Consider the following 25,961-nt stretch of genomic DNA (forward strand, 5'->3'; position numbering starts at 1 on the left):
AGACGGGGATAATATATTTAATCGCTTTTTTAAATCTAATAATAGCGATAAGAGCTATTACGAAGTATATAAGAGTATAGAGTATAATTATAATAGTTAAATAATACTTATAATAATTAAATAAAAAATAATTTATATAGATTTAATTACGAAAGAAGAAGAAAAAATAATATAACTTTAAAGAAGACGAAATCGAATAAAGAGTCGTTAATAGATGTAAAATAGATGGCTATATAGCTTATACTAAATATCTATTTCTAACTTCTTATCGAAGTATTAATAGGGGTATTAATAAGAGTATTAACAGCGAACGGCTGATTAAATAGTTATTAACGCTATAATCTCATTATTAAACGTACTTATATAATTAAGTATAAGTAGATCTAGAGTTATATAGCAATATAAATTTAGTAGTAGATATATATATATTTATATATATCGATCTCGTAGTAAGACTAATTCTTATAGAAGTAAGAAGAAAAATGAGGGTATTACTCTCTTAAGCTTTTATATTAAGCTTATATACGCTAAGAGTCTTAATTACGCTACGGCTTCGCTTAATAGCCGAGTTTTCTTTAAAAATCTTAGCTAATATTACCTTCTTTCTTCGAGAATTTATTCTTAAATCTATATTATATCTAAATTATAAGTATTAGAAAGACTTATTAAAATTCTTTAAATTCTAGAGAAAATATAAGAAAAAGAGTTTTTTCTAGATTAGCTATATATTAATATAATATAATTTATTCGCAATAGTAGGACTATAGGTTAGTGGATTCATTATGAGATTATAGCGTTAATGGCTATTTGATTAGTCGTTCGCTATAGTAGAACTAGAGGTTAGTAGATTACATGACATTATAGCCCTATTAATACCCTTATTAATATCTCTATTAATATCCCGATAAGGGGTTAGAGATAGATGTTCAGTATAAGCTATATAGCCACCTATTTTACATCTATCAATGGCTCTTCATTCAATTTCGTCTCTTTTAGAGCTATATTATTATTCTTTTATTAGTTATTACGAAAGAATTTTTCGACTATTTTAGCTATACGGCTATAAAGCTATTTAGCTATTTTAGCTATTTAAAATCACTATAATCACATAAATATTTCAGCTCTATTTCAACTCTATTTTAGTTCTATTATAGCTATATAATTATAAAGCTACTTAGCTATTTCCAGCTATATTAGCTATATAGAATTATTTAGCATATTAGCTATTTAAAGCTATTACAGTCATATAGATATTATATAGCTATTCACCTATTAAAGCTATGTCAGCTATTAGAGCTATTCCAGCCATTTATAGCCGTATAATCATACGATTATATAGCTATTATTTAAATATATACTTCAGCTATTTCACCTATAACTATTTATCTTAGCTATCGCAGCTATATTAATATTTCAATTACTTCAGCTATTTAGACTATTATAGTCATATAAATATTTTCAATTATTGCAGCTATTTTAGTCATTTCGGCTATCGCAGCTATATCGCTATTTTAGCTATTTCAGCTATTTAAGCTATTGCAGTTATATAGCTATTTTAGCTATTTAGGCTAATATAGCTATATAGATATTTCAGCTATTTAAACTATTGTAGTCATATAGATGTTTTTAATTATTATAGCTATTTCAGCTATTTCAGCTATTGTAGTTATTTAGCTATTTCAGCTATATCAGCTATTTAAACTATTACAGTCATGTGGCTATATCAGCTATTTAAGCTATTGTAGCCAGATAGCTATTTCAGCTATATCAGCTATTTCAGCTATTTAAGCTATTGCAGCTATATAGCTATTTCAGCTATGTCAGCTATTGCAGCTATGAGGGCTATTAAGCTATTATAGCCATGTGGCTATTTCAGCTATTTCAGCTATTATAGCTATGTGGGCTATTGCAGCCATGTGGATATTTTAGCTATTTCAGCTATTTAAGCTATTACAGCCATGCGGCTATTTCAGCTATTTCAGCTATATTAGCTATTTCAGCTATTTGAGCTATTATAGCCATATAGCTATTTCAGCTATATTAGCTATTATAGCTATAAGAGCTATTAAGCTATTGCAGCCATATAGCTATTTCAGCTATTTTAGCTATTATAGCTATGTGGGCTATTGCAGCCATATGGATATTTCAGCTATTTCAGCTATTTAAGCTATTGCAGCTATGTGGCTATTTCAGCTATGTTGGGCTATTGCAGCCATGTCAGCTATTTGAGCTATTGCAACCATGTGGCTATTTCAGCTATTTCAGCTATTTGGGCTATCACAGCCATGTGGATATTTCAGCTATTTAGGCTATTACAGCTATATCAGCTATTTAAGCTATTATAGCTATATAACTATTATAGTTAATTAACTATTTAAACTACTGCAGCCGTGGAGATATCTCAGCTATTTCAGCTATTTAGACTACCGCAGCCTTAAAGATATTTTAGCTATTCTAGCTATTTAGATTATTCCAATTATTTTAGCTATTTAAACTATCATAATCATATTTAGCTACTTAAGCTATCGCAGTTATAGAAATATTTCAATTATCTCAACTATTCGGGCTATCGTAACTATAGAGATATTCTAGCTATTTCAGCTGTTCGGGCTATTATAACCACGAGGATATTTTAATTATTCCAGCTATTCAAACTATTACAACTATAAAGATATTCCAGCTATATTAGCTATTCGAGCTATTATAACTATAGAGATATTCTAGTTATATCAGCTATTTAAAATATCGTAGATATAGAGATATCTTAGTTATTTCAGCTATTTAGGCTATCGCAGTCTTAAAGATATCTTAACTTTTCTAGCCGTTTACGCTATCGTAGCTATAAAGATATCTTAGTTATTTTAGCTATTTAGACTATCGCAATTATAAGAATATCTCAGCTATTACAATTATAAAGATATCTTAAAATTTTAACTAATCGAGCTATCGCAGTTATAAAGAGATCTTAATAATTCTAATTAATTAGACTATCGTAGTTATAGAGATATCTTAATTATTTTAACTAGTTAAGCTATTATAGTCAGAGGGAATTTCAGCTAATTCAGCTAATTAGACTATCGCAGCTATAGAGATATCTTAGTTATTTTAATTAATTAAGCTACTATAACTATAGAGATATCTTAGTTACTTTAATTATTTAAACTATTATAACCTTAAAGATATCTCAACTATTTTAGCTATTCGAACTATTATAATTATAGAGATATTCTAACTATCTTAGCTACTTAATCTATCGCAGCTATAGAGATATCTTAACTATTTTAACTATTTAGATTATCGTAGCTATAAAGATATCTCGATTATTTTAGCTATTTAGACTATCGTAGTCTTAAAGAGATTTTAGCTAATTTAGCTATTCAGGCTATCGCAATTATAGAGATGTTTTAGCTATTTTAACTACTTAAACTATCGTAGATATAGAGATATTCCAGTTATTTTAGCTACTTAGACTATCGCGGCTATAAAGATATTTTAGCTATTCTAGCTATTTAGACTATCATAGCTATAAAGATATTCTAACTATTCTAGGCTATCGCAGCTATAAAGATATCTTAATAATTTTAACTAATTAAACTATCGTAGTTATAAGATCTTAACAATTCTAGCTATTTAAATTACCGCAGCTATAGAGATATTTTAATTATTTCAACTATTTAAGCTACCGCAGCCATAGAGATATCTCAGTTATTTCAACTATTTAGACTATCGCAGCCATAAAGATGTCTCAGCAATTCCAGCTATTTAGACTATCGCAGCCTTAGGAATATCTCGACTATTATAGTCATAGAGATTTTTTATCTATCTTAGCTATTTAGACTATCGCAGCTATAGAATATTCTTATTACTCCGACTATTTAAACTATCGTAGCTAGAGAGATATTTTATCTATTTCAGCTATTTAGACTATTTTATCGAGCGATAACATATATACGTTAAAGCCTTATATTAGATATAAAGCTTTATCGAAGACTATAATTTAGGCTAATTTTTTCGTAGAGGGGCTATAACTTAATATTAAAGGTTATTATTTAGATTAATTCTTTTATAGAGAGGCTATATCTTAATATTAAGAATTATTATTAAGAGTTATTATTTAGATTAATTCTTCTATAGAGAGGTTATAACTTAGTTAAGGGCTATTATTTAGGCTAATTCTTTTATAGAGAGACTACAACTTAATATTAAGAATTATTATTTATATTAATTCTTTCGTAGAGAAGCTATATCTTAGTATTAAAGGTTATTATTAAGAGTTATTATTCAGGCCAATTCTTCCGCAGAGGGGTTATAACTTAGTATTAAAAATTATTATTTAAGCTAGTTCTTTTATAGAGGGATTATAATATTAGCACATAACGTTAACAATTTCTACTACTCTTTCGTTACTTACTCAACCTTATCTATTATTTACTACGATATTAATATCTTTTAGCCTATTCGCGCTAGTGCTATTAATCTCTATTACTTATTATAATAAATATCGTTAAAAGTTCTTCTCGAGATCTTCGCCCTCTTTAAATAACGTCTTAAGTTATTTAGAAGTTTTCTAGCGCTAAAGAGCCTTTTTTAAACTATTTATATATTTAAAAAGATTTTAACTATTTTAATATTAAATATACTTAATTATCTATCTATATATCTACTTATATATATATTATTTTATATATAGCCTTATTATTTATAAGCACTAATCGTAATAGTAAGACTATAGATTAATAGATCTATTATAAAGCTATAGCGTTAATGGCTATTTAATTAGTTATTCGCTATAGTAGAACTAAGAGTTAATAAGTTATATAATATTATAGCTCTATTAATATCTATTAATACCCCTATTAATATCTCGATAAGAAATTAAAGATAGATATCCAGTATGAGCTATATAGCCACCTATTTTATATCTATCAATAACTCTTTATTCAATTTCGTCTCTTTTAGAGCCATATCATTTTTCTCCCACCCACCCACACCTATATATAGCCTTATTTTATTTCAAGGTATGTCGCTTAGATATAGAAGTTTTCTAGCGCTAGAAAGTCTTTTTTAAACTATTTATATATCTAAAAAGATCTTAGCTATTCTAGTATTAAATATACTTAATCATCTATCTACATATCTACTTATATATACGTTATTTTATATATGACCTTACTATTTGCGAGCACTAAAACTTTTTAAAATATTAAATATTACTCTTAAATATTATAATATTAATTTATAAATTATAAAAGCTACGTAATATATACGCTTCTATTACGCTTTTATAGAATATCGTAGAGTAGTTATATATATAGAGTCTATTATTAATAACTTATTATTTATTATTATTAAAACTAATTATTATTATTATTATTAAGATACGTTATATTACCGCGTAGTATACGTTTATTAATATCTAAAGTCCGCGGTTATTAGAGTTTACGAATATTATTAAGTATAACTTCTTTATTTTATTTAAAGTTTTTCTTTTATTAATACTTCGTTAGATATTATATTAATTATTTATTTCGTCGACTTAAAGCGTATAAATAATATCGTCTCTTTACTCTCTTCTTATATATTATATAATAATCGTCGTTCTTATAAGTATAATAGCTAAAATTATAGAGATATTTTTAACGCGTTTATAGCCCGCTTAATAGTTAATTACTACACGCTTCGCTAATCTTATATCTTCTCTTAAAAAGAATATTTATTATCGTTATATTCGTTATAATTTTAAATATAACTTCGAGATCTATAATACTCGTTTTAATAAGTATAAAAATATATTTAAGAAGTATAACGTTTACGTCTATTAGTGTAATAACTATATCTCAATATAGTTATATTATATATTCGAATTTATAGCGAATATAAAACGCTAGCTAATTTTATTCTTAAAAGATATTTATTTATCTCGAGGTTATCGACGTCGTAAACGCTATATTACGTATTTATTCGCGTTATTAATATATTACGTTTTATAGACTTTAATCTAATAAGCTCTTCTTTATTACTTTTTAATAGTTAAAAAATATTATTATAATTATAAATATAATATTAATATAGTATTAACGCGTGCTAAATCGCTTTAAGAGATATAAGAAGTCTAATCTTATTACGATTTAATTAAATTAAGTAAAGACTTTATAAAGTATTCTAGATATAATAATCGAGATATATAATATTATACGTTTCTTAATAGTTATCTATATTCTTATAATACGTTTCGCGAATATAATATATATATTAATTATATATCTAGAACGACTTACTTTCTCTTAATTATTTATCTTTTAGCCTTTCTACGTTATTAAGTATAAACTTAATTAAGTTTATTAATAGCGACGATAATAGCGACTCGAATAATGACGTTATCTCTCGCGGATTTATTATCTATATATTTATTAACTCGCCTCCGCCTCGCTCGTCTAGGAAATCGCTTAATAGATATAATTCTCTCGCTTCTTCTTTCGAGAATTAGAATAAGAATAAGAAGATAGAGGATATAGCGGCTACTACTACTTCGATAGTATAGTTAAATTAAATTATAGAATCTCGACTATATTCTATCTATATTAGAACTTCGATTTATATAATTTTTAATTTAATTTCGATAGCTATATTATATCTTCGAATATATATTTTTTTATATATATTTATTACTACTATATCTTCGAGTATATTAAATTTTACTACTTATAATTTTTTAAGCTATTTTTAAAATCGTTAATCTTTAAACTCTTTTTTATATCTATATTTATTATACTCTTCGCTTATATTTATATAAGTTTAACTTCTAGAAAACTATATATAACTTCTTTATATATTTTATATTCTTTTCGATAATCTATTAGTTATATTCGATAGAATATTTAATTTATCGAATTAGATATTTTATTTCATCTTTTTACTTACGCTTATTTAATATCTTTTCTACTTTCTATTCTTTAATATTATTAATAAGTTCTAAGATAATATACTTAAATATACTATTATTACTAATTCTACGCTTATAAAGCTCTAAGAGAGATATATAAAAGACGTTATAAATTTGATAGATAAGTAATAACGCTAAGCGATACGTCTAGATCTTAATATGATTTCGAATAATAAACGAATCGATAGCCTTATCTAAAAGCTTCTTATTCGATCTCTTTTATTTAAGATTTTTCGTTAATAATATTATTAAGTCTTCTTTTTTAAATACTTAAAACTAATATTTCTTATTATAAATCTTTATTTATAATTTAATAAGTCTACGCTATTTATTTATTAGCGATTCGTATAATATATAAATCTTCTTTATATATTCTTTCGATATCGATATTTCTCTCTTAAGATCGCTATTTTTAATAATTAGATTTAAGATTAGATTATAGTTATATATTACGTAGAATAAACTATATTCTAATATCTTATATTCGCTTTATTAATAAATAAATTCTATAATTAATAAGAGTTTTATCTAATTATTCTATTTTTCGTTATAATAAACTCGTAAGTAATACTTTAGCGTCTAATTCTATTACTTAATTTAACTATTAGTTTAAAGATAAAATACGATACTTAGCTTACGTTTTATTTTTTATTAAAAGTAAACTTTTAATTAAAATATACTCGTAAAGACGAAATTACGATTAGATATAATACTATTTAATAAATTATATTTTAGAGTAATTTTCTTATAAAATAGATTTAATAATTATACTACGTTAATCTTTTTAATTATAAAAAGATATCTTATTATCTTAATATATCGATTTATTATAATAAGTATTATATCGTAAATATATTTATTACACTTATTTAACGATAGATCGATAATAAAATTTATTATAATTTCTTTTTAAGATTCGCTAGATTAAGAAAGCGTATTTAACTCGTTATAAAGGCGATATCTTTTCACCTTTACTCGCTAATAGACGTTATATATATTAATATATAACTTTATATCTACCTTTATACTACTTTAGTAATATTTTTAATTTAATAATTCGACTATTTTATCGAATTTAAAATACTTCGCTAAGGGGTTATTATAATAAAGTCTTAATAACTCTTCGCGAATAAAAGCCTCTTCAGAAATATATAATATATCTTTATACTTTAATAGTCTTTGGCTATTTATTATCTAAGCTCCGACGTTTTTCTTTCGCTTATTCTATATTATATCATTACGTCGCTATTAAATATAGATATTCTTATATTAAAGAGCCTTAATAAATTTAAATATAAATTTACTACTCGAATTATATATCGTTTCGTTAGTCGTCGCTATCTAGATAACTAAGCGTAAGATAAGCTATTTATAATTAATAGTCTTAATAATAGAGTTAAGCTACTTTTTAGCTATATTATAATAATAATAAATAAATATCTCGCTTAAACTCTCTAGATTTTTAAATTAAGATTCTCTAAGTCTTAAAGAATATACTATATCTAAGTATATCTCTTATATTATCGTAGTTATTAAACTTATAAATATTACTCTTTAAGCGATTACTTCTTTTATTTTATTAATATCTAAAAAATACTATATACTTATATCTAGACTATATAATATAAATAAATACTCTTCGCTAGAGATACGCTTTATATTCTTATAGCTTTTAACTTATCTATATATTATTCTTATTATAATAAAAATAAGACTTATTAAACTCTCTATTATTAATAACTTCTATTATAATATAGATAAGAGTTAATTTAACGACTTATTCTTACTCTTATAATTAAAGCGTCTAAATAATATATTAACTAGATTTATCTTATTAGATTTATATATAATAATAAAGTTAAATATTAATAACTTTATTATCTATCTAATCTAACGACTATTTAGATTAAATAATTCTATAAAGTATTTTAAATTATTATAATTTATTAATACTTTTATAAGATATAGACTTTCTTTTAGATAATAATACTAATATTTAAACGTCGTTATAATAGCGAGAAGTTTCTAATTATAAGTTTTATAATTTCGCTTTATTACTATTATCTTTCTAAAATAAAAGGCTACTAAATATTACTACTTATTATTTATTTAAAATTAAATTAAAATATTCGCTAAGATAAATTCTAAAGTATTTATTTTAATTCGAATTAGAAGCTTAAAATTAAAGTATTATAGTATTAGTGTATTTAAAAAGATATTCTATAGCTAACTAAATGTATATTTAGTATTATTAGATTATTCGAAAAATTCTAATTTAATACTCTTAATATTCTCTTTTAATACTTTTATTAGAGATTTAATAATCTAAAAATAATAATAAATAAATCTTCGATAGAAGTTTATAAATTTTAAGAAAATTTATATTTTATAATAGATCTTAGACTTTAACTAATCTCGAATAGTTTTTATCTTATATTTATTTATCGAAATATTAATAATAAATATAATAAAGTCTAGGAATTCGACCTTCGTAGTAAAGAATTTATATTTCTTTAGACTTATATATAAGCTAAATCATCTAAGTCTTTTAAGTATCTACTTAATATAATCTAAATATTTTAATTACGAATTAAAATAGATAAGAATATTATCTAAATAGATTATATAAAACTTATTAATTAATCTCGCTAAAGATTTATTAATATAAGCTTAAAAGATTATAGAGGTATTAATTAGATTAAAAGATATAATTAGATATTTAAAATAGCCGTAATATATATAAAACGTAGTTTTTTACTTATTATCTTTTTTAATTCGAATACGATAATATATATTCTTTAGATTTAACTTAATAAATCTCTTAATATTATTTAGATAATCTAATATCTTACTAATTAAGAATAAGAAATAGTAATTCTTTATCGTTATCTTATTTAGACTCTAATAATTAACGTATAAATATAAGCTTCTATTCTTCTTTAATATAAAGAGAATAAAAGCCTTAGCTAAGCTAATAAAATATTAAATTTAATTTTTCGCTAAGATATCGTTTAGATAATATCTTAATTTCGCTAATTTAGTATTAGATAGATTATATAGCGAGCTAAATAATAACTTTATTATAATTTTAATAGCGTAATTATAACTCTTATAAGATAATAATTAATTTACTTTCTAAATTAAGAATATATTTTTATATTTTTATAACTCTTTAGATAGTTTTAACGCGGCGGTATTATTATTTATATAAGTCGCGTTTATTTACGCTATACTAATTAAAAACTTAATTATAATTATATTAATAACGTTAATAACAATCAAGATATAAATAGTACTCTTCTCTTTTAATATATTAGTAAATTCTTATAGTAAAAGAAGATCTATCGATATCGTATTAATATCGAAATACTAGATTCTTATAGCGATATTAAGCTTAATACCTTTATTAGATAAAGTCGATATATTTAAAATAAGAGAAAGATTATCTTCCTTCGTAATCGAATAGAAGATATATTTATATCTCTTTATACGCTCTCAACTATTCTATAATTTATAAATTATATAATAGATATTATAATAATATATTAAATTGCTATCTATTTATCTTAGACTTAATAACGATATATCGAATTTCTATAAGTTATACTCGAGGGTAAAACGTTAGCTAATTATATTAACCTCGATTTCGTTATTAAAATAAATATTAATTAATATTAGACTGAATTCTATATCTTCGATAATTATTTGATTCTTATAGATTAAGCTAGATATAATAAGTACTTCTTTACTTACCCTCGTCGTTATAAAGTCTTTAATAAAAGTTTATTTTTTTTTACTATCTTAGCGATATAAATATTAAGTTTATTAATAAGTCGATAGAAATACTATTAATATTATTTTATTTAGATATCTTATACTTATTAATATAATAGCCTTTCTTATAATAATTATAGCACTTAACCTTCTTAAGATATTTCTTATCTTAAGTCTTTTTATTACAAGATCTAAATATATCTCATTTACGTAAAGTATACACTTTCTTATCCTTATAAGATCGACTTTTATATTTTTTCTAAAATTTATCTCTCTTATAGTTTTAAAAACTAAAAGCTTCTTCGATATAGTAATTATACGAGAAGTATATATTTATTCTACGCTTAATATTCTTCAAGCGGGCAATTAGCGAGATTAACTTATTTCTATTTATTAAAACGATATTTATATTAACGATAGCCTTCTAAATCTTTAAATAAAGTCTTATTATTAATTAAGTAATTTTTTATTATTTATTATATAGCGATAATTAGGCCTTTAATCTAATAAGATAAATATCGAATTAATACACGGTCTAACTAGACCTTTATCTCGTATTTATATACTCTTAATTAATATCGAGTTATCTATTAATAGAATTCTTAATTTTATTAAAAAGGAATTTCTTAAAATAGTTTTAGCTATCTAAGGCCGTAAGATTTCGTTTATTCTTATTATACTATTACTTCTTAAAATCCTTTCTAAGAAATTATATTATCTAAAGAATTTTATTTCTTTCGATTTTAAAATTTCGAGAGTTAATATAAAACGCTATCTTAGCGTTATAAGTTTACTCTTAATATTTATATATAGATTTATTATAATATAGATTTAGTTTTTTCGAATAAATATTACGAGAATATCTTAATGTATAAATCGAAGTTTCTTTTAAGATACGTTTTAATTTTATATTAGAATCTAGGCTGCTTTCGCGCGATAACGATAACGACGTATTAGAATCGCTTAAATATAATTATTATATATCTTACTATATTTAAAAATATCGATTTCTTTATTAAGAGCTATAAGACGACGTCTTTTTAATAGTAAATCTTAACGATAAGTACGCTACGCTATTTATTTATTAATATCAAAATTAATAATATCGCTATCACAATCCTCTAGTTAATCGACTTCGTTATTACTTATATAATCGAGGTTTATTAAATTTATAATTCGAGATTACATTTCATCTAATATCGTTCAAGATACGAAAGATTTATTATTATTCTTACTTCGTTACGATTATAATCGAGTAGCGACTACTATACTAATTTCGAATTACTATTCCTTAAAGAATAGAAGAATTAGAATTATTAAACTTATATAATTAAGTATAAGTAGATCTAGAGTTATATAGCAATATAGATTTAGTAATAGATATATATATATTTATATATATCGATCTCGTAGTAAGACTAATTCTTATAGAAGCAAGAAGTAAGAAGGAAAACGGGGGCATCGCCCCCTTAAGCTTCTGTGCCTAGCCTACATACGCTAAGAGTCTTAGCTACGCTACGACTTCGCCCGGTAGCCAAGTCCCCTTTAAAAACCTCAGCTAACACTCATAATGGACCCACTAACCCACAGTCCCACTGTTGCGAGTAGTAGTGTCCCGCGCCCGCATAAGCAAGCCCTAGCGGGATCCTTCACTGCGAAGAATCTCGCCGGGATCCACATCACAATGCACGCCGCAGGGCTGCAACGAGCACAAAAGTCACAAGATAGCTGAATCGATGACAAACACATATCACTGCATTTGGCTAGTCATCGATCTTGCATTTGACAAGCTCCACAATTGCCTTCCTGGGTATCCCATCGTCTGGCAAGCTGCGTGTAAAATGTCTTGGCAGAACATCAAAAATGCCATACCTTTGCTACGCATTAACTTTTTAATGATAAGCTTTACAGTAAAATATTCTGCTGCGAAGTTTGATATCTGCTTGAGAAGAACAATTGCGAAACTATAAATTTTTTCGTGGGTGTCCTCGTTGTTGAGTTGCGATAGGTTGTAAGAAGGGACTTTTTGATGTTCGGGCAGAACCCCTGAATTTTACACGCTGCCAGTCGATGAGATAAAGCCGATGGATTAGGGTTGTCCTCAGCTCGTATCTCTCTGCAGTCTCCGCACAGCTGAAGCATCCGACCTCTGAAACAATCTAGCGCGTACACAATCCCGACATCTCAACTTTCCGGCTAAGCTCAAGAATACCGCAAAGGGGAATAGCGAGAGGAAATTGAGTCTTGGCGTTTCAGGATACTGCCTACAGGGAGTTTTCCAGTGTTGGGATTGGGTTGAACGATCACTACTAGACCGGTCAAATCCCATGTACGTGCCCGCCTATAAACCTGCAAATACTAGTTGAGTACTGTACTGGTGGTCTGGAAAAGGCCCAAGAGACGAATCCTCACCTGGACAAATAGAGCCGCAGTCCGAATCCGATTCCTCATTATCCCTCAATACTCGATTGCATTCGGGACGAAGTTAGGGAGACCGAGTGCGCGATGGCTCGATGGTCTCGTCATCCAGATTGCATTTTGGATCCCATTCATCTATCCTCTTCACTTTCTGTATCCAAGGAGTGTAAGTAGTGAATTCTTCCATGAATCTTGCATTTTGGATCTCATCTATCTGTTCTCTCTCTTCACTTAGTGTAACTCAGGGGTGTGGATAGTGAATTCTTCCATTATTCTTCAAGCATACATCAGAGTAGCAACTCAATTATAGCTCTGTGATGTCTTGGAAGAGAAAATGAAATCGGCCCATGTAGCGTTCTCGGTTCAAGTCTCAGTTGAAAAGTGATGGGGACCTTTGGCAGAGTCAGAGCTACCTTACGCCATGTCCAGCTTGATGTGTATGTTAGGACGATATGATGCTCTGCTTAGTGACTAGTGTCCATAGGCAGTAGGACAGTGATTGCTCCAAATGTTGATCCTCCCTGACAATGGCATCGTTCGTTCTGCCGATCAGCAATTCCTCGTCTTTGGGAGCTCATGGCAGGCAACTGATCAGTTGGGCTGGCGGGTCTCTTGCATCATAACCTACTGCTAAGAAGACATGTTCGTGCGTTCCAGAAGTGAGCTACCTGATAGAGCGAGGACACCAATGAATCTTTTTACTTAGTGGGATGTCGCTTGATCTATTGGTGTCCTCGCTCTATTAAGTAGCTCACTTCTGGAACGCACGAGTAAGTTGAACAACAAACATGTACCGATGGTGGTACTTGTAGACTATGAGACTAAAGGTCAAATAAAGTCCCAAACGCTCTTTGAATGATTTTATCAAAGATGAGGCGACTTGGTGCTGTTTTAGGTCCTTCTGCTTCCTATTTCAAGCCCCCACCAAAACCGGGCGCAGAGCCTTGCATAACCCTCACAGCCATTGGAGTCGCTAAATCAATGTGGAAGACCCTGCAGTGAGAGGCCGGCTGGCAGGACACCTTTTTACCCTATGAGTTACCCATCAAGCTTTCCGCAATTCGTACGGCGTACAGAGGTCTGCACCGAAAGTCCTGCACCCACACTAGTGCAGCCCTAACCCTACTTTCGGAAAGCGGCCCTGTAGAGGGGAAGCCTAGAAATATCTTCTCACAGCGCATGGATGGGACTTTAGGTACTTCTTTTGGCTTGATAGGGGCATTAAGCCCCGAAACCTGGCTAGGGCTAGGTGCGATTCCGAAGAACTCCAGACGTATTGTCCAGGTAGCCCTTTAGGTGGGGCGTTATCCGAAGTCTGAGCGCAAGAGTCTTGGCGGGTGCAGGACTTTCGGTGCAGACCTCTGTACTTGTAACGTCCATGATCGGATAACGAGAATGACTGGGCTTCGAGAATCTTGGTAAGCGCATACAAAATTTAGTAGTCTAACCGCATATAGCATAGATTTGTCAGCAAGGGTCTTTCTGCAAAACAATAAAGTTCAATTTGGGGGGGAAAACAGTCGTATTCGGGCGACGTTCTCTGTATAAAGCGATTTGTTCTCCGAGGGGCTCAATTGACTCAATTGACTACCATATGGGCCTATTGAAGGCCACTCCATGGATAAATACATCATTGTTTTACTACATTACACATGGTTTATGGACTGAAATAGCGGAGAAAGGTGGCTAGCAGCAGCTTTATTATGGGGAACACTAGTGGTAGCCCTACCAAATTTGACCAATTATCTCTATGCGCTAATGTTAGTATGCTAAGATTCTCGAAGCCCAGTCATTCTCGTTATCCGATCATGGACGTTATCCCTTAACATCTGGAAACAGAACCAATACTGCTCGTACTAGGTAGTACATACGACTAATCTTTCGCGAGCAAGCGACCCGATACAAATTGTAGGAGTTTATCAGGACTAGTGAATCTATCTGCTATTTTCCTATGCCCTTGTGCGCGCAGCGGTTTTGGATGCATGCCATGTGTGACAGCTTGCAAGAAAGCCCAGAATAGCCAAGCCACAATGCTGCCCTCGTTCTCGGTCTTGCGACATAAATGATACAGGTGCTGCTCCCGTATATAAGCGCTGCGCAGTGCGGGGGGTGCATGGTGCTGCGTCCAATCAGAAACAACACTAAAGCCCGAGGCTGCGGCCATTCTTATCTCTACGATTGAACCCATCTTATCCCGCCTTGCTAGCTTTCAAAAAATCAACACGAAGCATGCCCGTTCCATACGGAGTGGGAGTCGGCGACTTCGTCGCTGTAGGTACCGTAGCATGGAGTGTCTATAAGTATTGTAGGTCCGAACCCTTTGTAGGCCGCCAGCCGACTAAACAGTGAGCAGGTAAAGCGGCCCCCGGGAGCTTTGGTAACATCAGCACAGAGGTCTTGTCCTTGCACGCTGTGCTGAAAGAGAGCGAGGAGACACTTTTCACACATGCCTTGCCGCCTGCGAGGGCGGAGAGGCTCAAGGTGATCAAAGACGGATGCGACACAGTCCTTGCAGACTTGCAGACCCTTGTTAATAAGTATGAAAGTCTGGGCACCAAGAGTAAGCAAACATGGGACCGAATGAAGTGGGGCAACGAAGACATAGCCGAGATCCGAGCTCGTCTTACCTCGAACATCACCATGTTGACCGCCTTCATCAGTACCTCTCAGATCAGTGTTGAAACCAAGCTCGACAAGTTCATAGAAGAGTTTCGTCAAGGAAAGAGGGAGGCCTCAGTTGCCTCGCTCCAGACTGCGGACAGCCTCTCAGCCGACGACAGGGTGGTGTGGCGGACCATTCGCAAGGAGCTGGAAGATATTGGCATTAGCGTGGCTGCATTCGACGCGAATCGAGGTTTCATCTTCGATTGGTTCGTCCGCGCAGTAGAGACAGGGGCGTTCGAAGAACAAAACGAACACGGTATTGATGAGGAGAGCAGTTACAGCGACGAGAGAGAATCCTGGAGCAACCTCGAGCAGGTTCGTCGAGACACGGGACGACAAATCGAGCGCGCTGAGTCTGAGTCTCTTGGAAGTATCAGCGAAGACCAACCGCTCGCCTTGGCACAGTCGTCGGGGTCTGCTCTTAACGCAAAACCCATTGTTCTCGAGCGTAACCCTAAGGCGTCCGACCGGATCTTCGCCTCTGCGCGTACGCCGCCAAGAGATAGAACAAACACTTCCCGTGTTGCAACCCTCTTAGCGAGAATACCACGTCCGAGACGACGACTCATCAAAGCTGTGGATATAGGAGATGTTTCTAAAGCGCTTAGGATTCTCAAGAGTGAGGCTTTGTTCCACGTCCTCGACCTAGAAACACTAGATGAGGCGCTGTGGAGTGCTAGCCGTCTAATCGATGATTTTGATCCTTGCCCTTTAATTGCTGAGCTCATAGCCAGAGGAGGTAACGTCAACTATATAAGAAACGACATTCGTGGAGAAAGTCCTCTTTGCAACAGTGTTGAAAGCAACTCATTCAATGTCGTACAGCTCCTCGTCGAGAACGGGGCTGATGTTAACGATATAGAACTCCCAGAAAAACGTGGATCGGCCAAGTCTGCTCTTCGAGTAGCGTTGACCAAGAATGTAGCCATCTTGCGGCTTCTGCTTTCTGCAGATGTGAACGTCAATCAACAATACCGCGAGACCTCTAGTTGCTTCCCCGGTGAGGTTACCCTCATTCAGGAAGCAGCATCACTGGGAGCGGTCCCGGCCATAGAGCTGCTACTCGAGTTTGGTGCGTTTATCGACGCTGTTTCTCTAGTACATGGCACTGCACTCATGATTGCTCTCTCCGAATCAAAAGCAGAAGCTGCACGGCTTTTGCTTGACAAAGGTGCAGATGCCAATTTTGGGAAGGCCTCAAACACAATGTACTATCCATGCAACCACTACTATAGGACATTGGACCTAAATAAGTACAGGAATCCAATCGAAGCAGCAATATTTGGGTGTGGAGACTCCATGGTGCAGCTTTTATTAACTCATGGCGCAAGGCCAGACGAGAGCACACTGAGGTACGCGCGGAAGGATTGGAGAAATTTTGGATGATTATCATGATGCTTGAAGATGCATTGCGTGCAAGCAGAGCCGCGCCACTTCTTCCCTCTTCGTAGACTGAAAGGGTCTTGGAAAACAAGTTCTCGAACTTGCTGGCATCGCGGAAAGACGTCTGAGCCGTACAGAAGCTGTCTCGGGCGCTATCAAGTGCAAATATGCCGGGTTATGCCTTAGTTGCGTCTTCAAGTATCATGGTCCAACGGATCCGTGTCAGGGTAAAGAACAGAGATATAAAAAGAGGCCGAAGGCAACGAATAAGGGCCCCTTGACGCACTATTAGGGAATACAACAGTATATTAAGAATTAGGGGTCGGACTCGGAATGAGTCTGAGCATATGGTTCTAAGTCAGAATTCACTTTCTTGCCTTGGTATACCTTTGGAGATGGCGCAACTTATAGATTCGATCGGTCGGCCAACTGAATAGTGGGAACCAACACGGCAAAATATCCATATGGATGGTTAGAAAGCAAAGTCTACATCCCGTCTCCATCCTCATCATGTAGGCTACATGTTCTTACCTCTTGCGCTTCTGTCCATACATGCCATCCCGAGTTACCTAACCTGGTACCGCCACCTCCATTTGAACCTCACCACCCTCTTGCATCGACTTAGTCGCCAAATTCCTCCACGTATTCATCTTGAACACATCACTCTCCACAAACCATTCCTCAACTTTCACGAAGAGGGTCACGTTATCGTCACAAACACCGACGACATCCCCCACAACTCTGCGACTGGAAAATGTCAAAGCTGGCTCGAGGTGTCACGACAGGGCAACAATGCCATTGAATTTGACCAGGAGGTAGAGGCACCAGCACAAGAGTCGAAGCCAATATTGCCCTCAAATTGTCAGAAGAAAAGTGCTTGGCGAGCAGCAGCCATGGTACTTTACAATGATATAGAGTCTGACTGCTAAAAGATAGCTAACACTTACGCAGATTTCTGCTCATGATAGAAATAGATTCAGACTGGATCAAGGAGACGAAGAGGATGTGTCGGAAGGACATAAAGCGATACGCAAAATTTTTAGAATTGAAGGAACGGGTACGTGCGCTCTAACCGTAAGATACTACCTACATCTGACCGTAAGATATCGGCAGCCAAAACCCCTTGGAAAACTCGCGCTCCCGGTAAAGCTAGACGTCTACTCGGCCGTGATCCAACGTGGCAAGCATGACGTGGCGAGCCAGCAAGTAAGAAGCGGCAGAAGGCCAAGAAAAAGGCATGCAGCCTCCCCAACCTTAGGATACCCACCATGGCTGGCCACTGATTGTGGAGAAAACAGCAGGCAGCCACCTTTAGAGCGTCAACTGGCCAGACTCTCGGAGAAACAAAGCAAGCGACTACCTCGAACGATCGACCCGGCCAAGTCGAGCGCCCAAAACTCTCCCTACGATCGCTCCCATACGTCTACACGGATCCCGAGCCACTCCTATGCGCGAACGAAGACAAGCTGCAACACGACTCCATGCGCAGAGAGCACTCATTGATCCTCAAAGCGGCTCTTCCCTTGACCCCCGCCACGTCCTCGGAGCTTCCGATCCGCACCACCCGAGACACATCATTCGACCTCCCGATCCGCAACCACAGTGGTCGGTTGCTCGAGCTCTTGGCGATGCAAGAGCAAGACCGCGTTCCAACGTGGAGAACTTGGGTGGCGAATAGACCTGGTGATCTACACGTAGCTGAGGTGAAAGATCGGAGCCAGGCTAGGGAGAAGCAGGATGCAGCTTTGCCGAGATGGCAATGTACACATCCAATCGGACCACTCCTGTAAAGCCACAGACCTCATATCATTCTCTGGTGACAGTAGTTGTCGATAGATGTTGAATTGAACGGTGCTGAAGGATGAGTAGTGATTAGAGCTGAACCATATAGAAGCCACCGGTTGCTGGAAGAGGCCTGTCGCCAAGCTTCATAGACATCGATTCATGCGGCGAGAACGGGGGTATCGGGCAGAAGCTTGCCCGTCGCCTCTTGTGCTTCTGTTCAAGAGCCTCTTTACTTTTGTTGATTTGTCAGGTTGAAGCGGCATTTAGATGAGAGATTGGGAGTTTCAGTGAGAAAGGTCAACGACTGCTCAGATAATCGCAAGAGTAAGGTACTATCCTAGGCCCCAGTCTGACTAGCTAATCCATTCGTGTGGAAAGAAAGTGAGAGACCTGCTCTTGGTTTCTAGAATCCCTTGAAACCGACCAGTGCATGAATGACCTAATGAGCGTGGATATCATAACCCAGGGCAGCGCCTCTCCAACTCAATATCCTCCTTCCCATTCTGTTTCCAGCGATACTCCCACCTTCTCACAGATTCCCCTCATTGCCTCGCCACCATCTTCGATGAGGTTGGTGCGAAAATCTAGAATCATGACCTTGTTGAGCTTAGGCAGACGCAGGTCTTTCTCCTCCGCGAAATCGACAAGTAAGTCCGAAGTGTGGCCGGAGACACCGTCCTGAAAGATCCCTATTCTTTCGATGGAAGCGGGCATGACGTATACCAGAGGCTGAATTTCTTTTCGATCGGATCCCCTACCAGGTGACAGGTCACGATAAGAGAGCAATTCGGTATAGATATCGCCCTGAAGATAGAATTGTTTCAAGACCTCGAAGCCTTGCAAACATGGATTCTTCATATCGTCATTCCCTTCGTAGCTCCCAGTAAGACTCAGATACTCCAGGCTGTGTTTTGCGTATTGATGGAGTGCGGCGACTATTTTGCAGGCTTCCATTCTCTGGTTCCAGCCTTGCTTGTACTCGTAGGTAAAATGTGTCAGTGCTTTGATTCCAATCAGCAGTTGCGCTACATTCTTGGCATAGACTGCACTTTGTCGAAGAAGGATCTCAGTGACGTTGGAGGTGTCTGTCCAATTGGTAAGGGGCTCATCGTGACCTTCCACGAACCTTCCTTTTATCTGCCGTAAAGATGGAAGCGCGGAAAACCACCCAAAGGCTTCAAAATTCTCACCCCCCCACACATTGTTGTCAGACCCCAGAAAGGTAATTACGGACAGTTTCATGAGAGGCTTTCGTGCCCCCGGACTCCGCCGCACGTTCAGCTCGGACATCGGACCGACAGCAGGATGCAGGTAAAGAGCGCTCAACGTGAATCGGTCGAGACACAACTCCTCCAGGTTAGGTATGAATAGAAGTAGAAGACCAAGCATTGCACTTCTCTCGCCTCTAACGGCTTCGATACACATGATATCCACGTCAAAATGGGTTGGGCACGGAAACCCTAACTCCACATATTTGTCTTCAATGTCGCCTTGTATGACTTGCATGGTAGTGTCGTTAATGATATCATCCTCCCTCTTCTCAGCCTCGTACATTCGAATATCTTTTTCATCATGCTGATCCTCAGGTACAAAATCAGGACCCAAAGGATGGTGGCAACACTCGATCATAAGAACTTTCGGATACTCTCCGATCCTCCAATCCGTACAGATATCCTGTATCAGTCGCAACGGATGAGCGTTATCTGCATGGCGGTGGCAACCATGTAGTACAACGTCTTCATAAGTCGTCTTCCGCTCCAGGTGGAGTGACACGGCGTCCCTGGCGACACGGTAGATGCGCAAGCGAGAAAGCGAGAAGTTGATGATGTCATCAGGATGGATCTGGTCGACGATCTTATCGAGGATCTCATTTGGGAGGTCGAGGAGCTTAGGCATCGTCTGCTGGGTCCTGCTGCGCTGTGCGTGGGTAAGAGTGTCGCGTGTAGGGACAAGGCCACCAGCGGCGTTCGTCACCCGTGCTGGTAGGTGGAAGTGTTTGGGGTGCTGTAGGAGTCAGAGGAATCGTTGTCTGGCTTGTAGCACAAGGAAAGGCTTCAATTTGCATGTTAATTTAGCATCGAAGCGAAGTCAGAGCCGAGCCTGAGGCCATGTACCTTGAGCCAGTGTTGCTTTGATCCAGATGGCGTGAGGCAGAAATTTATGCTGGCGAGAGTGATCAAATCTAAGAGTTATGGTTATGGTGCACAAATTTGGTGGGGGAGGATGGGGATGGAGACGGGAGCGGAGTGTTGACCTGCATCCACTAGCGCGCTTCGCGTTTAACACCTTTTCTTTAACACTTTTCTTCAACACTTTCCTTCAACACTTTACCCGTCTGGCTTAGCAGCTAGAGTCTTGTATTATTCGTTTGAATACTTTGCTTCCGAAGGTAAAGACATTCCAAACGAGCCCACAGTACTGCCTTCCCTAAAGCTGCTCTGACAACTTCACAATTTGTAGGTTCCAGCATGAGTCCATTCGAACGTGTACTCAGGTAGACTTTTGCACGACATAGGCACTATCAAGACGGGTTTCCGACCAACATGTTCTGATGTTGCGGTGAAGAAAGCAATCTTCAATCCTGAATCGGTGTATTATGCAACGGATCCAGCATTCGATCTCTCATCCAATGCACAAAAGCCTTTCCATGCGGCCTAGTTTCAAAGCCTCCACTCCATACCGGCCGCCACATACTTACTGCTCCGTAAAATACCAAGGCTTCTTATCGCCGTATGCTTCCCCAGGGACCTGCATTGGGACCGGGACGATGCCCTCAAACTCTTTCAGACCACCATGGTCGCTACTAGACACACTCAGACGGGCTGGCAGAACCACCCCACATTCCCAATTGCGACAATTGAGCTTGGGCTCTTTTGTTGCCCGATCCTTGAAAAGCTTGCCCCACGCGCTCTCCGAACAATTGGCTGACCCGATGTACGCCCAGGACTTGGATGGGTCGTCTTCCGACCGTACGAAAAGTAGCTAATGGTGTTAGCACAATCTTACAGCGAATAGAAGGGCATTCGAACCATACCTTGTTATGCATAAGCATACCAGGCCGTACACTCTTGCAGTCCCGTAGGATTTCCCGCGGGAAACTCGGCGATTTGTACCATTTGGACTGGAAGCAAATAGTACCTGCTGAGCCCGCGGTTGAATTCTTAACGGTGTCGTGAGTAGGGTAGTAGACCTGGAAATCCTGTCGTAGACGGGACCGTAATCGCTCGCTCACACTGTCAGTTGCTTGTATATCCTCATGCGCCGTCTTTTTCTTCCTAGATGTAACGGGTGGGTTTCGCCAACTGTACTCTGTAAGACCGTCATCACCCTGAGCAGCAAGGTAGAGCATCGCTAAGAAGTCGTCATTGAGTGACCCGACCGAAGAAGTGACGAATCCAATGTGGAGGGGCTTGTCCGTTGCAAGGCCCAGTTCCTGCACAGCGCGACCCAGTCCACAATAACCAGTACGCTGCCACAAATCTCCAGAATGCGTACCCCCAATATTATGAACGAATGCGACATCTTTGGTTAACGTGAAGTCGAAACTGTACATGCTGTCGATGATGCTCTGCTCAAGACCCATAGCTTCCAAAAAGTAGATCAGTTCCTTGCCGAAGAATGTCATGTCCTCTGCTTTGGTACATTGACCTTTAGGCAGACGTGGCATATCGACGATGAAGACCATATTCTCCATCTGCGTGGATTTCAGAGTCAGCTTGGGCTCAACAAGGCAATGATCTGAGACGGGTATGGGCTGTCAGAAAAGGCCTTCTACTCCTTCAGTAGGTGCAAATCGACCGGCTCTCGAAAGACAATACACGTACAATGCCGGTTTCACCCCAATCGTACGAGACCAAATTAGCGGTTGGAACCGCCACTCTTAGGTGATGAGGATGAGAAAGCAGCATAAGCTTCGAGTGCATGCAACTGATCTGGCCCTCCATGGATGGAAAACAAAGCCGTAGATTTAACATTGCTGCGGTTTCACGCCGGTACTGCTGCTGAGTCGCCTGATCCTTAGCCTGCATTACAAGCGTAATGTGAGTACTTCTCGTATTGATTTTTGCCAGAAGCCAGTCTATGTCCCACTGGAAGGAACTCAGAACGGCCAGATTAAGTTCATCTTTTTGTAGAACTTCTTCAAGTTTGATGTCATCGCCTTTGCGTTCATGGCCGAACGCCCAGGTCTTCTTGACTGTTCCTGCAAGAAACACAGGACCCTTGCCGTTAGAGGGGGACGAGGCTCGAGATGCTGGGGCAGCCTGATGTGCTGTTGCTGTTGTCTCTCTTGCCGATACCGATCCTATAAGAGGGCCACTTGCCCATGTTCTACGGGGTGGTGGAGGTGAGATTGACGGCGCTTTTCTCTTCCTACCCAACCGCTCCTGTTCCATTCGCTTACGGTCTAGGCCCGATAGATCTAGTCCGGCTCTTATGTCTGGACACTCTTTGATCACTTCTGCACGGCTAGCTGTCCTTGTGGGCCTTGTCTCTGTTTCGCTGTCGCTGTCGAGACTGATAGCTTCACGTGCTGTTTCTCCTGCGCCGCCGGTGGTTGGATCCTGAAGGGATAATGCTATGGCTCGCTTCAGGTCCTCGTCATCATCGGAGGATGCCATGATGATATGCAAAAGCGCGATCAAGATTGGTGTGATATCCTTCGTGCCTTGAAAAGGTCTCGTGGATGTTGAGTCATTATTTACTGCCCGATTACGTAAGATAAAGGATGACTTTTGATTGGTGCACTTGTACTAGAGAGAGGTCTGTATGCCGAGGTTTCGCCGTGATAGGCGACCTTGCAATCGACTTACCCAGACTTCAAACTCCAAAAGATAGAGGCAGAGACTCTTAGCTATTTAAGTTCTTCTTTTGAAAAACTCAACGCAGGTTCTGTGACGATGTTTGAAAGCAAATGCAGGAATTCTTCAATTTTCTTAGCCCAATCACAATAAGCGAGGCTTAATGGTCAGACTTCTGTCTGTAACCTGAGCCAAAATTTCCCCGACAGACTACTTCTCCTACTTTCTTCACCTGCTATCTCCTGAAACAAGTCGATAGCCCAAGCACTTGGACATGAATGTTATGGTACATCTGTCTGGAGGAAGTAATCCTTAACGAGATTGTGAGCATCAAGTTCATCTACCTCTCTTTTGGTCATCTAGCTAAGCACTGACCCTCCCCCACAGTCATCTGTCAACAAGAAAGGCCCGGTCAGGACCAGCTCCCTCTCACTCCCACAGTCTTCCGCCGCCATTCTAAACCCTCGATTTGGCCGTATCATTCTTGTCTCTCCCACCTCTACAATGGCTACGAGTCTAGAGAATTTCGATGTCTGCGTTCCAAATGACAAAGCCAGCCTATACAAATTTTCTCGAGAAGTCCGCGACGAAGTCTACCGTTACCTTGTCAAAGGCACATATATCATCGCTGTACCGCCCAGTCTGACTTCCGCAGCCAGGTTCACCGCTACCGGCGGTGTAGGATACGATCCCGATGGCGCCGACTTCAGCATCCTTCGAGTCTCGAAAACTCTCGGCCAAGAGGCGATTGGGGTGTTGTACGCAGAAAGCATCTTCGAGTTCTACCTCAACTTTTCTGAAGACGGACCGTGTACACAATACGCCATAAAAGTCACTGGTCGCATGATGAGGTTCAAGTACCAGATGTTTGGCCTCGGCGCCCCCTTCCAGAGCCTATTCGACCTTTCGCGCCTGTCGCGACCCTACTTGGAGAACATGAAAGATATCTGCGACAGTACCATCGACCATTTCACCAGCACGGACATCACGCGCCACTCTATGCAGATCATACTCCGTGTGACCAGGGAGCTCGACGACACGCTATCGAGTCCACTGTTCCTCGCCATGAAAAGGCTTGAAGGGTTCCGAACATTAAGGGTTGAACTCCGTTCGTCTTTACCAATTTTCGAGAAAGGACCCCCAGCACGCAAACGACCACTTGAACGAGGGATTACAGTCGGTCGAGGCACATCTTGAACCTTCATTGGGACCTGCTACCCTAGGATACTTTGCCGGTCCTGGCGACTTCGATTATCATAGCTACCTCACATTCCACCCGCACCAGCACCTGATCAACAAGCTGGGGAGGGAGGCGAAGTGGGAGGGAGGAGGTATCTAGAAGATGGCGCTGGAACTTCCCCAGCAGCAGACAAAGTTTGAGTAAGACCATTAGCTAGAGGAAGAAGAGTATGTATGGGTAATGAGCGGCAGACACACAAGCAATTGAAAAACTCAAAGAGATTTGCCCGGTGCGATGGTAGCCGAGTTTCGAAAATGTGATTTTGTAAGTAGTACAATAGCTCGATCTTGTGGCAACGGATAGGAATATCTGTCAATACGTCATTCGAGTTACGACGCGCCTTCGGCCCTGCCCTCCATCTGCCAGGTCTTCAATTGGTCTTGGCATCGTTTGCAGTCCATGCTACTGTTCTTCTATCGGGTTTAGATGTCTGCTGTCGCCGAAAGACCATGCTCATACTAATGTGCTGTCCGGGCCTAACAATTGCTGTCCAAGGTTTTGCGAGGCTGAGGTCATGTTTCAGTCTTGTATCCTCGAGGGCGAATTGGCCTTTCTCTATCTTGCGGAGGCCTATGTCCCTAAAACGGCCTTTCAAGATGGCGATAAAAGCCTGCAACGCCAATCTCAGGACTGCTGCGTGAATTTGGTTCCGCAAATCAGGAGGGAATACGTACCTCGGCGGAGTCGATGGATTCAAGATGAAAAGGAAAAAACCGCCCGCGAGCATCAAGCAAGATGACTGGTTTCGATAAAAGGACCCGGGCAGGTATTTCCTTGTCCACCCTAAGGATAGTGTGAACGTCTTGTAGCTTTGCTAGCATTTGCTCTTGATTCTCTATTATTCTATGGCTTTGAGTAGCACCATCAAGCAAAGTTGGAGCATTTGCTTCTGGAAAGGCGTCGAACCTCTGCGAAATGTCAGATACGGAGCTTCTGGCCTCTTACACCAGGCATA

The 25,961-nt window shown here is 37.1% G+C and overlaps 4 protein-coding genes across 4 annotated transcripts; 3 read left to right on the forward strand and 1 right to left on the reverse strand.

The window, feature by feature from the left end:
- Window positions 1-15,364: 15,364 nt before the first annotated feature.
- Window positions 15,365-17,185, forward strand: HO133_000071 (uncharacterized protein; the record flags this gene model as incomplete). The annotated part of the gene is made up of 2 exons (XM_037291011.1): window positions 15,365-15,440; window positions 15,489-17,185. 2 exons carry the CDS (start codon window positions 15,365-15,367, stop codon window positions 17,183-17,185), a joined length of 1,773 nt encoding a protein of 590 aa, XP_037152446.1.
- Window positions 17,186-18,075: 890 nt separating this feature from the next.
- On the forward strand, window positions 18,076-18,972 carry HO133_000072 (uncharacterized protein; the record flags this gene model as incomplete). The annotated part of the gene is made up of 4 exons (XM_037291012.1): window positions 18,076-18,098; window positions 18,134-18,239; window positions 18,296-18,388; window positions 18,484-18,972. 4 exons carry the CDS (start codon window positions 18,076-18,078, stop codon window positions 18,970-18,972), a joined length of 711 nt encoding a protein of 236 aa, XP_037152447.1.
- A 478-nt stretch (window positions 18,973-19,450) lies between these two features.
- Window positions 19,451-23,586, reverse strand: HO133_000073 (uncharacterized protein; the record flags this gene model as incomplete). Its single annotated transcript, XM_037291013.1, has 5 exons — window positions 19,451-20,946; window positions 21,082-21,149; window positions 21,666-21,949; window positions 22,002-22,661; window positions 22,792-23,586. The coding sequence occupies 5 exons, from the start codon at window positions 23,584-23,586 to the stop codon at window positions 19,451-19,453; spliced, it is 3,303 nt and encodes a 1,100-aa protein (XP_037152448.1).
- A 458-nt stretch (window positions 23,587-24,044) lies between these two features.
- Window positions 24,045-24,963, forward strand: HO133_000074 (uncharacterized protein; the record flags this gene model as incomplete). Its single annotated transcript, XM_037291014.1, has 2 exons — window positions 24,045-24,089; window positions 24,154-24,963. The coding sequence occupies 2 exons, from the start codon at window positions 24,045-24,047 to the stop codon at window positions 24,961-24,963; spliced, it is 855 nt and encodes a 284-aa protein (XP_037152449.1).
- Window positions 24,964-25,961: the final 998 nt, after the last annotated feature.

This window comes from Letharia lupina (genome assembly GCF_014066315.1).
Source record: "Letharia lupina isolate WasteWater1 chromosome Unknown contig_10, whole genome shotgun sequence".
Classification (NCBI taxonomy): Eukaryota; Fungi; Ascomycota; class Lecanoromycetes; order Lecanorales; family Parmeliaceae; genus Letharia; species Letharia lupina.